Below are 13988 nucleotides of genomic sequence, written 5' to 3'. Positions count from 1 at the left end.
GTAAATTATATAGAGCCTCAGTTTTTCCTCTGTAAAATGGAGATGACAAAAACGTAACTTCTTCGTAGGGTGCAAAGAGGATCGAGTGCAGTAATATTTGCAAAGAGCTTAAAATATATTTTGATACCAAGATTTTATGCTGGTCTGTAAACTTACAGGGTGATACTCTTTTTATATTCTCCCAATGAATGTGTGTATTATTTCTTCATTAATTGTTTGGAGGATTTTTACTGGTTGACCTGGGGGTTTATATGTGGAAAAGTTTTGATTGCAGATCCAACTTTTTCTTTAACAGGAGAATTTTCTGATTGTGTGTGTGTGTGTCTGTCTGTCTTTCGGTAATTGTGTTCTTCAAGGGATTTGTCCACTTCATCTAGTAAAGTATTTTATAATTTCCTTTTTATCTTCTACTGTCTTCGGCTCTGTGGTGACGACATCTCCTTTTTCATTTCTGATAACTGCTAATTCGTGTTGTCTCTCCTGATCACTCTTTTCTAGGGATTAATCAGTTTCATTAAACCTTCCCCCAAACCAACTTTTGGCTTTAATTCTCTCCCTCTCCCTGCTTGTACGCTTTTAACCTTTTACTTCCTTTGGATATGGATTGCTGTTTTTTTCTCTCTCATTTCTTGAAATGGAAGTTTAAATAACTGATTTTCTGCCTTTTCTAATGTATACGGTTTTATCTTGGGAAATATTTCATATATATATTATTAAGAGAAACACTAAAACTTGTGGTATATATGTGATTCACAGACATGCTGCTTACAGCTGGTGTGTGTTTATGTAGAATTGTGTATGGATAAGCCTTTAGGCAAAAGTATTGTTATCGTTGGGTATGTACTTACATTTGTCTTTGGGGATAAGTTCTTGCTGTCCAGCTGTAGTAGATTAGGCACTCTGTATTACAAGTATGATAGAAAAGTGCTGCGCATGCTCCCTCCCTTTCTTTCTTCCTCTCCCTCTGCCATTTTAGAGAAGTGAGCAAATCAGGTTTTAATTTTTTGCCAAATAAATGTGTCAACTTTATTTATTTTTCTCTGCATTTCCCACTTTTAAAACACAAAAGTACTTAAGTATATGGTCACAGGTCTTGGACAGAGTTAAGTCTTTCCGGTGTCATAAATTTGTTAGCCAGTATTCAGGTTTCTTTAAACATAGTCTAAGGTTAGATGCCAAAGATTTCTATTTTTAAACTGGGAGCTAGTAAAGTTCGAGTATCTTTTGCTCTCTTTTTTCCAAGTTTTATTAACTGCGTTGTGCATGAATTCATAACATTTTCTGCAATGTTTATGGCTTGCATGGCTTTAGACAAAATGAAACCACTACTCTAACCTTACTTTTATTTAAGGTGTTCTCGATCATTCTTAGAGCTCATGATATTCAACTTAATATTATGCATCTACGTTATGTTCTCTTTCAGAGCTTTATAATTCAGAAGGTGACTGGTGATTTAAACAAAGGGACAAAATAAATTACATTCTTAACTATCTGTAGAGTCCCTCTTCTCTACTTTTTAATGTTAGAATTTTAATTATTTCACAAGATTTAACACTGTTGGACCAACAAGAAGGAACTATAGCATTAATCACTTCCCAAATTAAAGTTTTCTTTTGGGATATGCTTTTTACATATTGACGTAAAAGGAATTTCTAAAATCAGTGAGATTTTTTCACTTCATATATAATATTTTTTAAAAGGTTGTTCCCACAAGGAGAATTTTAGGCTCTGGCATGTAGTAATACTCGATGATAAATGAAATAGCCTTGGCAAAGGCACTGTGGGTCAGCAATCTTGGGTACTGTTGCTGGGATATGCTATAAACTTTCCAGAATGGAATTTGGCAATATAGATATCTGAAGCACCAAAAATAAATAGTTTATACTGTTGTAGTAATTATATGTCCAGGATCCTATCCTAAGGAAAGATTGAAGTTCAACACAAAGATTTATATACTTATATATATAAAGATTCATTGCAGCTGTTTATCTTAGCAATAAAACTTGCAAAATACTGATTTAATACTATATGGCAATTAATCAACTTTTTATAAAAGATTGGTGATGTAGGAAAATACTCAGATATCAAATGGGAAAGAACACAGATTTAAGCGGGTATCCTAATTTTATTGAAAATTTATACATATATGGAGTCAGGCTTTTTTGGCTCTTAGGGCAAAGATTGGAAGGAAATAATTTTAAATGTTTTGGTGCTTTTCTGTTGATGTGGTATTACAGGTATTTTAATTGATATTTGTTAAATTTTCTATGTGCATGTATATATATAATACATACATATCATGGGGAAAGGGGCTTTAAAAAAAAATAAACCATACTACTTAAGAATTAAAGTCCTAAAATTTTTTTAGCTGTGGAAATATGCACAGCTGAAGGGGGGGAGAGAAAGATGAACTAAAAGAATAAAATTAGCCATATTAGTTAAAGATGACGTGATTTATTTCGAAACCACTATCATGAAGTTTTAATAATTGTTTGGATAATGGTTTGCAACTAAGAAAATTACAGAATAAATTTTTTTTCCTCCTTGAATTTAAAAAATAAGTTATAAGTCCGAAATTTTTAAACCTGTAAACTGTTTTGTTATCTGTGTAACAATTTCTGTCATGATGGGAAATGTAAGCAGAGAAGCAGTATACATTGGGATTAAGAACACAAACTTTAGCATTAGATCTGGATTCAAATCCTGACCACAGAGTTGGAGTTTTGTAACCTTGGGCTAATTAATTGTTGGAGTTTGTTTTTTCATTAAATGGCAGACTACTTCCTTAGGCTGTTGAGAATTAAATGGAATTATTTTATTTTAAATATGTCTACCGATTTCAGAGAGGAAGGGGGGGGAGGGAGAGAGAACCATCAATGGTAAGAGATTCATTGGTCAGCTGCCTCCTGCACGCCCCCTACTGGGATTGAGCCCACAACCCGGGCTTGTGCCCTGACCCATAATCAAACCGCAGTCTCCTGGATCCTAGGTGGATGCTCAACCACTGAGCCACGCCCAGCCAGGCTAAATGAAATTATTTTAAAGCACAGTGGCACAGAGACTGCCTGAAACATGATAAACTTACCATGATATCATTTTCCCCTGATTTGTGTTGGTGTTTGAATTACTAGATGTTGTACATATGTTACAGAAACCTAAATCTGGAATTTTTAATTTTTAATTAAGACTTCATCGCCTGATTCTTCCAATGAAAATTCCCCGGCAACTCCCCCAGATGAACAAGGTCAAGGTGACGCTCCACCACCTCTTGAAGAGGAGGAACCTGCATTTCCTCATACTGACCTAGCAAAGTTGGATGACATGATCAATAGGTGAGTAGGCTTTGTTTTGTTTTTTAATGTGTATAATACACAGAAAAAGCAACCAAGTTTCTCAGCATAGTAATTTGTAGTGGATAAGAAAAGGAGAAAGGCTGGACAGGAATATCACAGTAACCACATTGCTCCCTTAGTAGCCTTAACGTCTTAGTCATTGTCAAGTACCTAGAACGTGGTTCTTAATGGATTTTAAAAATGAAAGGGAGTTATGTCAATAGTTTTCAGGTTGCTGATAACCGTAGCTGGTATGTTTCTGAAGTAGAACTGTATGTGTGATTTCCCTTTTTGAGAGTTTATGGAGATTTTTTTTCTTACTGGTATGTTGGTTGCTAGGGTTGCTGGATGACTTTAATAATTTTTGCATGGCCCTTAGGTAAACCAGGTCATAAAGAGATTGAGTTCCTCAGAGCCTGCCCCTTGTGAACACTTGACTAGTCCGAGGCATTTAACTGTCTCAGCTCTTTGTTTCTCTTGATCCTCACCTCAGTGGGCAGGTCAGAGTATAAGTTTTCATACTTGTAGTACAACATAGCCCCTCCAACCCCCTGATTATTTGGAGGAAGACTTTTAGAGAATGGAAGTTTAAGCTTGTGTACTAGGGCAGAAAACGATTTAAAGATAAGGGAAGGTCATATTGGGGAACCACATTTGGCTGTCATCTTCACCAGGCTGAGCTCAACAAGTGAGTGCTAGGGAGTTGTGATACCTCTCTCAACCCCCAAAAAAGAAAGGAAGGAAAACACACACACACTTACAGGCACTTGCCTTACTCAGTTTTTTGTTCATTTCACTTTCAAAAAATTAGTTAGCACTATTACATATAGAATGACGGGTAATAAAAACCCTTCGCATTTTAAAATGTTTCTGATTAAGTAATATAATTGTGAATTGTTAACCATAGAAGTATTATGTTGATAAAGTTCTGTACTTTCTTCCTTATGTACACACATCCCAACCAAAAATTACTATCAGGAGTATACTCGTCCAGATTATCTTTGCATTTACTATCATACGTACTGATTTTTCTATAAATATGTGATTCTTACTATAGTATCATTTTGTAACTTGTTTTCCTCACTTCATCTTGGATATTTTTTCTTTTAATAATGTATATTTAACATATTGTTTTTAGTGGTGTATTTTAAAAAGCACATTAAATGTGATTCTGGCAGATGCCTATAGTAATGGTATACAATGAATTATAGTCAAATAAAAATTGTATAGTTGTTTGTCATGTCCCTGACATCATAGCAAAAGATTGTATTGTTGGCTTTTCAATATTTGTCTGGTGATTGGTGATTCAGTAAAGTATACTTGTTATGCAGACTTCAGGACAAAGTCATATATTCACAAATCCTCAGGGGAAGAAAAATACAAGTTTTGGTGTTTTTTTTATGTAAATAAAGACAATGACAAAGGTGATATACATTTGTTTCTAATAGATTATATGGTCATGGAGCACTTTTTGTCAGAACAGGAATTTAGAACCCTTGGGTGACTTGGCTGGTAGTGAAGAGGAAGGGGGTGGTAAAGGATCCTGGGTGGTTGGGCTTCCACTGGAACCAGAGAAAGCACTACTGGGGATGCTTGCTACCTCCTTGTTTGAGGGAGGGGAACAGGTTGGGTAACTGTGAAGGCATAGGAGATTTAGAGACTCCTCACTTAATTTTCAGGGAAAGTTGACGAACTATGGTGAATTGAGGCAGAAATCAGTCATTGCCCCCCAATTTTTTTTCTTTGTGAGGAAATTTAAGACAACTGAATGGTTCATCGTAATGTCTCCTAACCTATGAACTCTAACAAGAGCTTATCCATATAATTGACATTGGATTATTATAGTAGTTTTATATTCTACTAAAATAATTTTATTTCATTCCCCTCATAGCTATGTCTTTTGTTTAATAGTTCCTTAAAAACGTTATTTGTAGAGAAAATAACACAATCTCACAAAGCAGATATTCTGCCAACCTTGTGTTAATATTATTTTAATATTAATATTTTCACAATGAGGTATTATAATTAGTAACTCATTTATAGTGCCTCTTTTAGTGCACTAATAAACGTCTTTTTATATTTTTAAAACTCTTAGGCCTCGATGGGTGGTTCCAGTTTTGCCGAAAGGGGAATTAGAAGTGCTTTTAGAAGCTGCTATTGATCTTAGTAAAAAAGGTAAGTTTCAATGTTGTTGTGCCTTTCTATAGTGTGTTCTGCTACAAATCCTTTACTTCATCTCTGAAGACTTTATTTTCCTCTTCTATGAACATTTGATGTATATTTCTAGGCTAGAACATCTAACAAAGATTTCTTGCCATGGCTTATGGTGTATACCTGAGCAAGGGTTTACGTCCTTTGGACAGCCTTCAAGGGCTTTTGTCAACTTCTGAAGTTATACATAAAATCTTTGTATATGCATATCTAAAGCAAACTGTCTAGCTTACTTTTTTTTTTTTTTTTAATACATAGAAAAAGTCAGTTTTTTATTTTTTTCAATAAGCCAATAGAAAGGAATCTGGTCTTTTTATTCTGTTGTCTAGAAGTAAACGCTTAATGTTGGAATTATTTTTTCAATGACTTTGGCGTACTTTTGGTGCATTTGAATTCTCCGTATAAAAGGACTACTGTTGTATTCTCTCTTCATTTTTCAGGAATTGAAGATTAAAATAAATGTCAGTAACATTTCAATTCCTGAAATTGGGTAGACATGGATATGTTCTAATTAACAATAGACATTTCACAATTGAAATCATTATAAAAATTAATGTTTTTAGTACCTTGCTTAAATAACCTAATAAAGTATAAAAATGCATGATCAGATTACGATTATTTTCCACTGCTCAAATTTCTTTTTAAATATGTTTTTACTGATTTCAGAGAAAGGAGATGGAGAGAGGAGAGAGGGAGAGGGAGAGGGAGAAACATCAATGATGAGAATCATTGATTGGCTGCCTCCTGCATGCCCCCTACTGGGGATGAAGCTCAAAACCCTGGCATGTGCCCTCACAGGGAATGGAACCATGACCTCCTGGTTCATGGGTCATTGCTCAACCACTTAGCCACACTGACCGGGCTCAAATGTCTTTTGTTCATTTACACATTTATTCATCAATTCAGCAAATTTTTAAAGGCTTCTGTTCTTGGCATGGTCTAGGTCCTGACTGTACAATTAATGGTAAAATATCATTGACGTGGCACTGGAAATGTTTCTTCCCCACCTCTATTTTTTCTGGGGCTATGGGCTATCTTAGGAAAGGTTCTCATAAATATATATATATTTTTAAATACATCTTTATTGATTTCAGAGAGAGGAAGGGAGAGGGAGACAGAGTTTTGAAACATCAGTGATGAGAGAGTCATTGATTGGCTGCCTCCTGCATGCCCTCGACTGGGGATGGAGCCAGACCGGGAATCAAACCGAGATCTCCTGGATCCTAGGTCCGTGCTCAACCTCTGAGCCACACCTGGCTGGGCAAAGGTTCATATTTTTTGAAATATGGGTTTAAATGTCATCTCTTCCATATCATTAAAATCCCAAAGCTAGTCTGCATTTGTTAACTGTCGGTGAATAGTTTATAATTATTTATTACCTTTTATTGTATAATTGAACATTATAAGACAACCAGAGGTATTTTGTTTACATTAATTTTTCCCCTTTTCCTTAGGCCTTGATGTTAAAAGTGAAGCATGTCAGCGATTTTTTCGAGATGGGCTAACAATATCATTCACTAAAATCCTTACAGATGAGGCAGTGAGTGGCTGGAAGTTTGAAATTCATGTGAGTCTTGCATTTGATTTTAAAATTTCAGATTTACTACATAGTCATACTTGTGTTTTCTTTCTCATTCATATGCACACGTATCAACGTATATTTGGTTATATGATCTGTTTGATTAAAAAGGTCTGCAAATGCAAAACTTTGAAAATACTTTTTATAAATTAAATTTCTGTTTAGAAGGAAGCATGATCATTTAGAATGAGTGTGAGATTTAGAGAGGAAACTGGTTTAAATCTGTCTCCTGGGTTCTCAAGTGCCTTGTGACCTTAGGCAAGTCACCACATTTCATTGAAAATACGATGCTATCAATTGTGAGATGCACCACTCACTTATTTTATGTACCACTGAGGAAGAAAAATACCTAAGATAGGGAATCTAATTTCTGGAGCACAAAGGGTTAATGTAGAGAAATAAACCTACTATACCGAGACAGCAAAGAATCCTATATGCCTCAATGTGGGCATGTGGTAGAGGTAAAAACAGAAAATTTAAACCACCAGCCACTGTTCAAATATATTTGTAGTCTGAATTCAAATTGAGTTGAGAGGAAAAAAAAAAATTCTCAAATAGAGAATTTAAGGTGTTCTCAGGTGTCACCAAGTGACTGGTAGAAGCAAACAAATCCTTTATGAACAATTTCGGACTAGGAAAATATACTATAAGTATAGAAATGTAAATTTTGGAAGTGGTGGCAGACTTTTGCGTTGAGGCTTAGCAAATCTACTTCATCTTGGATAATTGATAACATTGTTTAGGTTTTAGAATTGCTGCTTCTAGTATATAAAGAGAAAACAATGGTAATTTGCATCTTGTCTGTGGACATAGAGCTTTATCTTCTTAATTTCGTAAGCCTTTGCAAGTGACTTTTGAAAGTAGGTATTATGTGAATTAAAAAGTGGATGCAAATTGTCTTTTGATACGTCAGTTTGATCCCAGTATTAGTGAAATGTCCAAATTGATCAATTAGAAAAATGGAAAGATCATTAAAATATGATTTAAGATGCGAAACTAATTTGTTTAGAATTGCAATGATTTGATCTTATAAATCACCTTTCCCCCTTGTATATAACAGAGATGTATTATCAATAATACTCATCGCCTTGTGGAGCTATGTGTGGCCAAGTTGTCCCAAGACTGGTTTCCACTTCTAGAACTTCTCTCCATGGCCTTAAATCCTCATTGCAAATTCCATATCTACAATGGCACACGCCCATGTGAATCCGTTTCCTCAAGTGTTCAGTTGCCCGAAGATGAACTCTTTGCTCGTTCTCCAGACCCTCGTTCACCAAAAGTGTGTTGGTTTGTTATTTTCAAAATTAAATATTATAGTTGTTTAAATGATCCAAACCTATTAACATTGAGAAGAATAATTTCTTACTGCTCTTAAAGAGATTCTGCATTATTTTGTGTTTTGTGTTTTCTTTTTCAGCTTTCTTGAGGTATAATTGACAAAATAGTTTTGGACTCTCTCTCTCTCTTTTTGTTTTGTTTTCTTTTTCTTTCTTTTCTTTCTTTTTTTTTTTTTAAAGCTTTCACTGTGTAGTTAGTCCCCATTGTCTTCTGCCCGGCCCCTTGGGAAATCGTGATAATTTGGGTTAGTATAAAACAGACTGTTTTTCCTTTTAAATAAGAGTAGGAGATACTTCTTTGACCAAGGCCACAATCATTTCCAAGATTTTGATTCCAAGATCAAGTATATCCTGTGTCTAATGTGTCACAAAAGTAAAGTTACAGAAATTATAAATGAAAGCAAAATAGTAAAACAAATATCAATGAAACAAATTTGTATGCTTAAATGTAATTATGTAAAAGTTCTCCAATGTAAATTTTTTATACCAGCGTAAACAGTATACACTTTAAAATGTATCCCTAACTATAATTCTTATATAAATATTATATGATTAACAATATTTTAGAATTTAGGGAGAAAGTTTTAATATTGTGGGCCTTATAAAAAGGAAAAACCAGGAAAATTTCACTTTATGCATATAGTGGTTTATTCTGTTAAACACATTTTTGATGATTTCCACTTTTAATTTTGAAATAATGGCAGTCTCCAAAATATACCTATATTTATTTAGTTTAGTTTATTTTTTCCTGTATAGGTCAATAATAATCTGTAAGAGACTCACAGGGAACAACTTAATTTAATGGTTTCTGGTTGAATATTTTATCACTCTTTCAAGCCTGGCTCTTCTTGAATATTAATAATTACTGCTTAAACATACATTGCAGCTGAAAACATGGGAAGACTATATCAGCCTAATAGTTTCATTCCAGTGTCTGGAGAGGTAAAAATACATAAGTATATGCTTTCTTAGAATTGCTGGATGCCAAAAGGGACCTAATGAATTAGTTAATTGTTTTGAATTAGCTTTTAAGACCAAGTAAAAAGGTAGGAAAGTACTGAATTTATAGAAATATGGTAGTTGATTTCTTAGAGAACTTAGTTAATTTAGATTGTTATAAAGTCATATCAAAACTACCCCGAGCCCTACCATATTGTCTCATTAAAGCACTTATCTTTTACTTAGCATTTTTTCTTTTTGCTAGACATGTCTTTGTTTTTCATTAGTTGTAGAAATTATTTTTGCTTAAGGTTTAGTAGAGAAACTGGCTCTTGTTTTCCTCTCAATGGCTTCTAATATGTGGCCTTTTAGAAGAAAGCAAGGTAAACATAAATTTTTAGATACATTTGGTTCTTATATGTATATAACATTTTAATTCTAAATTTTAACATGTAAGCATGCTTTTAACTACACAAATTATTGCCTCTCCCAGAATTACTGCTATTCCTTAGGGAAGCGGTTAAAAGACAATATTGCATTGTGGTACCTCTAAGATGAGAACAGGGTTCATTCACATGAGTCAGCAAAAAGCATCAACCTGCATGTTCTAGTTAGGAGAAACAGATATGCTGCCAGGGATTAGTTAACTGTAACAAAAAATGAATTCAAACATCTTAGTTACTGAATATCTTTTTAGTTTTTGTGGGGTTTTTTTAAAAAGAATCTTTTATCCTCTTAGATTTTTAAAAATACATTTTCAGATTTAAAAAGGGTATTTTCATATGATGGGATCTCTGAAATAAAAGTACGGCTTCTAATTCCTGTTCACCAACTATATTGGTATGAACAAACAGCTGTGCCTTAGTGATGTAATCTGGCTACTTATGCTTCTGTCTCTCAGGTGGTTACTGTGAGCATAAGCAGTATTTCTTCTGTTGTGTTGTGGGGGGTTTTTGTGTATTTTTTTGTTTTTTAAGATAGTTTTACATCATAATTTTCTTTTATTGAATTTCCTATTTCTAATATGTTTCGGTCAAGAAATTACTTCAGATAGTACTTTTTTCCCCTAAAAGCAGGAAGTTAACTTTCTTCATTAACTGTATTGCAGGGCTGGCTAGTGGATCTCCTCAACAAGTTCGGCATTTTAAATGGGTTCCAGATTTTGCATGATCGTTTTATTAGTGGATCAGCATTAAATGTTCAAATAATTGCAGCTCTTATTAAGTAAGTTATGTTTTAAAATAAATCTTCAGTGCATTATAGAAATTACTAGATAAAAATTGAGTTTCTCTCTTCAAGTATGGTTGTTTCTTTAACTGGTAACGGATTTTTAAAGTTAATATTAAATAGTCTGAGTTCAGTCCGAGTTGACTGTAAGAAATCATGTATTACGAGAATAATACTTACCTTTCTTATTTCAGACCATTTGGACAAAGCTACGAATTTCTTACTCTTCATACGGTGAAAAAATACTTTCTGCCAGTAATAGAAATGGTTCCACAGTTTTTAGAAAACTTAACTGATGAAGAACTGAAAAAAGAAGCAAAGAATGAAGCCAAAAATGATGCCCTTTCAATGATTATTAAATCTTTGAAGAATTTAGCATCAAGGGTTCCAGGACAAGAAGAAACTGTAAAAAATTTAGAAATATTTAGGTTAAAAATGATACTTAGGTAAGATATTTACCTCTTGAAATAATTATTGAACGCTTAGAATCATACTTAACACTCGAGTTTCTTTTACAGATTATTGCAAATTTCTTCTTTCAATGGAAAGATGAATGCACTGAATGAAGTTAACAAGGTGATATCTAGTGTATCATACTACACTCATCGGCACGGTAACCCTGAGGAGGAAGAGTGGCTCACAGCTGAACGAATGGCAGTAAGTCCTTTGATTTTTCCTTTCATGAATCTACCTAAGGTACAAATTAGAATAACTCTACTCAGAGTTACTGATAGCATTTTAAAGAAAACCTTGAAATTGTGAGGTGCTTGGATTGATTTATGACTGTTAATCCTGAGAACTTTTTGTAATAACATAGTTTATTATTTGGTAATGATATATGAGTATCTTAGCACATCTGTGGTAAATTTATTGCTGAATGTAGGTGTTCTGAAGTATTAGCTTGTTGGGCAGGATTGGTTGAAATTGAATAGACAAAGATGACCTTGGGAATAGATTGGTCAGTATTTGGTACTGGACCAATTCCACGGATTTTTTTCTTTTAATATGTCTTCATTGATTTCAGAGAGAGGAAGGGAGAGGGAGAGAGAGAATTATTGATCGGCTGCCTCCTGCACTCCCCCCACTGGGGATGGAGCCCACAACCCAGGCATGTGCCCTGACCGGGAATCGAACTGCAGTCTCCTGGATCCTAGATTGATGCTCAACTGCTGAGAACACCCGGCCATGCTGCAATTAAATTTTTTAAAAATTTAATTTATTTAAACTAAAAAAAGGGGGGGGTAAACAGTTCGCCCATTACTCTTATCCCTTGCCTCTTGCAGCCACCCATCTATTCTCTACAGAGTTTTTTTTGGTTTGTTTATTTTATTTACCTGTCTGGCTTATTTTACTTAACATAACACCCCATGATCCATCTTATGTTGTCACAAATGGCAAGATTTCATTCTTTTTTATGGCTGAATAATATTCCACTGCGTGTGCACCAGTTTCTTTACCCATTCATCTATTGATGGGCACTTAGGTTGTTCCCATATCTTGGCTGTTGTAAATAATGGTGCAATGAACATGAGAGTGCACATATTTCTATGAGAGACTGATTTCATTTCTTTTGAATATGTACCCTGTAGTGGGATTCCTGAATCATATGGTAGTTCTGTTTTTAATGAACCTCCATCCTGTTTTCCATACTGGTGGCACAGATTTACATTGCCACCAACAGTATACATAGGTTCCCTTTTTTTCATATCTTCTCCAACACTTGTTATTTGTGTCTTTTCAATAATAACCATTTTAACAGGTGTGAGGTAATATCTCATTGTGGGAGTTTTTTGCATTTCCCTGATGACTGATGTTGAGCATCTTTTCATGTACTGTTGGGCATTTGTATGTCATCTTTGGGGAAATGTCTATTCAGATCTTATTTTTAAATTGGATTGTTTTTTTCTGTTGAGTTGTATGAGTTCTTTACATATTTTGGATATTAACTCCTTAACAGATACACTATTTGCCGTTACTTTCTCCCGTTCAGTAGGTTGCCTTTTAGTTTTGTTGTAGAAGCTTTTTAGTTTGATGTAGTCTCACTTGTTTATTTTTGCTTTTGTTATATTGTAGTTTTAGAATGAAGTATATTGCTGTAAAAATATTGGTTGAATAACGTTAGTGCATACTGTCTGAGTACTGGCAAGACTTCTGTACAGGAACTGTCCTTGTTTTCAAGGTCACTTGAGTCTAATTGGGGAGAATGATTAGAATGTGATAAAAGAATGTAGAAGCTGCATAGGTGGTAGACAAGGTTTTGTATGTATTGTTTGTCTGCCTACCTTGTCGGGTGTCAAGCATCATAGAGCTATTTAGTGTGGTTCGAGGTCTGGCAACATGCATAGTGTTGTAAGAACACAATGGGAAGCATGCAGTCTTGATTCATAGTTCAGTTCTGACACTTCTAAGCCTGTTCACTTTTCTCTAATAGAATAATATATCGCTCATTGGGATTGTTTGGGAGATTAAAGAGCTAATGGATAGGGAATAATAGTATAATTTGTTGATAAATAAAAGCAAAGCATAAAGAGGGTTCCTTTTCATCCCAATCAAAAAACTGGTAGAAGGAATCCAAAGATTCTAAAACGGGTCCTATACTCACCCTACCTAAACCATGGTGATTGCTGTACTTAAATAACATTTTTCTTAGTAAGTGTTGGAGTACAATCTTTTTAATGATTTCACTATTTCTAATTCATGGAAGCATTTCTGTGTGTACAAAATGAAGTTTCTTGAAATTACTGTTATTTTTTATAGTTTTGCATTAAAACAACACATAAGCATGTTACATTAATATATTATGTTTTTTGGTATTTAATTCCTACTAATATTTAAAAATGTGAATGCTACTCCATGTATTCTTTGAAAGCTTCTGTGTTTTACTTTCTTCTTTGAAACAAGTTTCTGATTTATATTTAGGAATGGATACAGCAGAACAATATCTTATCCATAGTCTTGAGAGACAGTCTTCATCAACCGCAGTATGTAGAAAAGCTAGAGAAGATTCTTCGTTTTGTCATCAAAGAAAAAGCTCTGACCTTACAAGATCTTGATAATATCTGGGCAGCACAGGTAAGGAATTTAAAATAGTGGCTATCTGGTTTTTAAAGAAAGATGCTAAAAAACTAAGGAAGTATAGTAGTTATGAAGTGGGATGAAAGCTTGTATCATATGACTTTTAATGTGTTTAAATACTTGTTTACAGAAATCCTGTCAGGAATCTTCTTGAAATAGCCAATAATATTTTTAAAGTAAAAATATATTACATTATCTACAGGATGTATTTGGTAATTTATAGGTGGTTTTAAATAAGAGGCAAACAGTAAAATAATAGGGAATGTCTTTTGAAAGAATACAAGACAT

The 13988-nt window shown here is 34.1% G+C and overlaps 1 protein-coding gene across 4 annotated transcripts in view; it reads left to right on the top strand.

Annotated features, from left to right (window-relative positions):
- The window catches only part of USP9X (ubiquitin specific peptidase 9 X-linked), a 112237-nt gene that overhangs the window by 24947 nt on the left and 73302 nt on the right, over window positions 1-13988 (top strand). For all 4 annotated transcript variants that reach the window (XM_087813519.1, XM_087813520.1, XM_087813517.1 and 1 more), the window contains 8 exons: window positions 3187-3332; window positions 5428-5507; window positions 6998-7110; window positions 8183-8401; window positions 10507-10622; window positions 10820-11071; window positions 11144-11282; window positions 13545-13697. In XM_087813519.1, the coding sequence (XP_087669645.1) occupies window positions 3187-3332; window positions 5428-5507; window positions 6998-7110; window positions 8183-8401; window positions 10507-10622; window positions 10820-11071; window positions 11144-11282; window positions 13545-13697 (1218 nt within the window). The remainder of the gene's footprint in view (window positions 1-3186; window positions 3333-5427; window positions 5508-6997; window positions 7111-8182; window positions 8402-10506; window positions 10623-10819; window positions 11072-11143; window positions 11283-13544; window positions 13698-13988) is intronic.

The sequence above is a fragment of the Miniopterus natalensis genome, chromosome X (assembly GCF_054644295.1).
Source record: "Miniopterus natalensis isolate mMinNat1 chromosome X, mMinNat1.hap1, whole genome shotgun sequence".
Classification (NCBI taxonomy): Eukaryota; Metazoa; Chordata; class Mammalia; order Chiroptera; family Miniopteridae; genus Miniopterus; species Miniopterus natalensis.
This window is presented reverse-complemented; position numbering and strand designations above follow the sequence as displayed.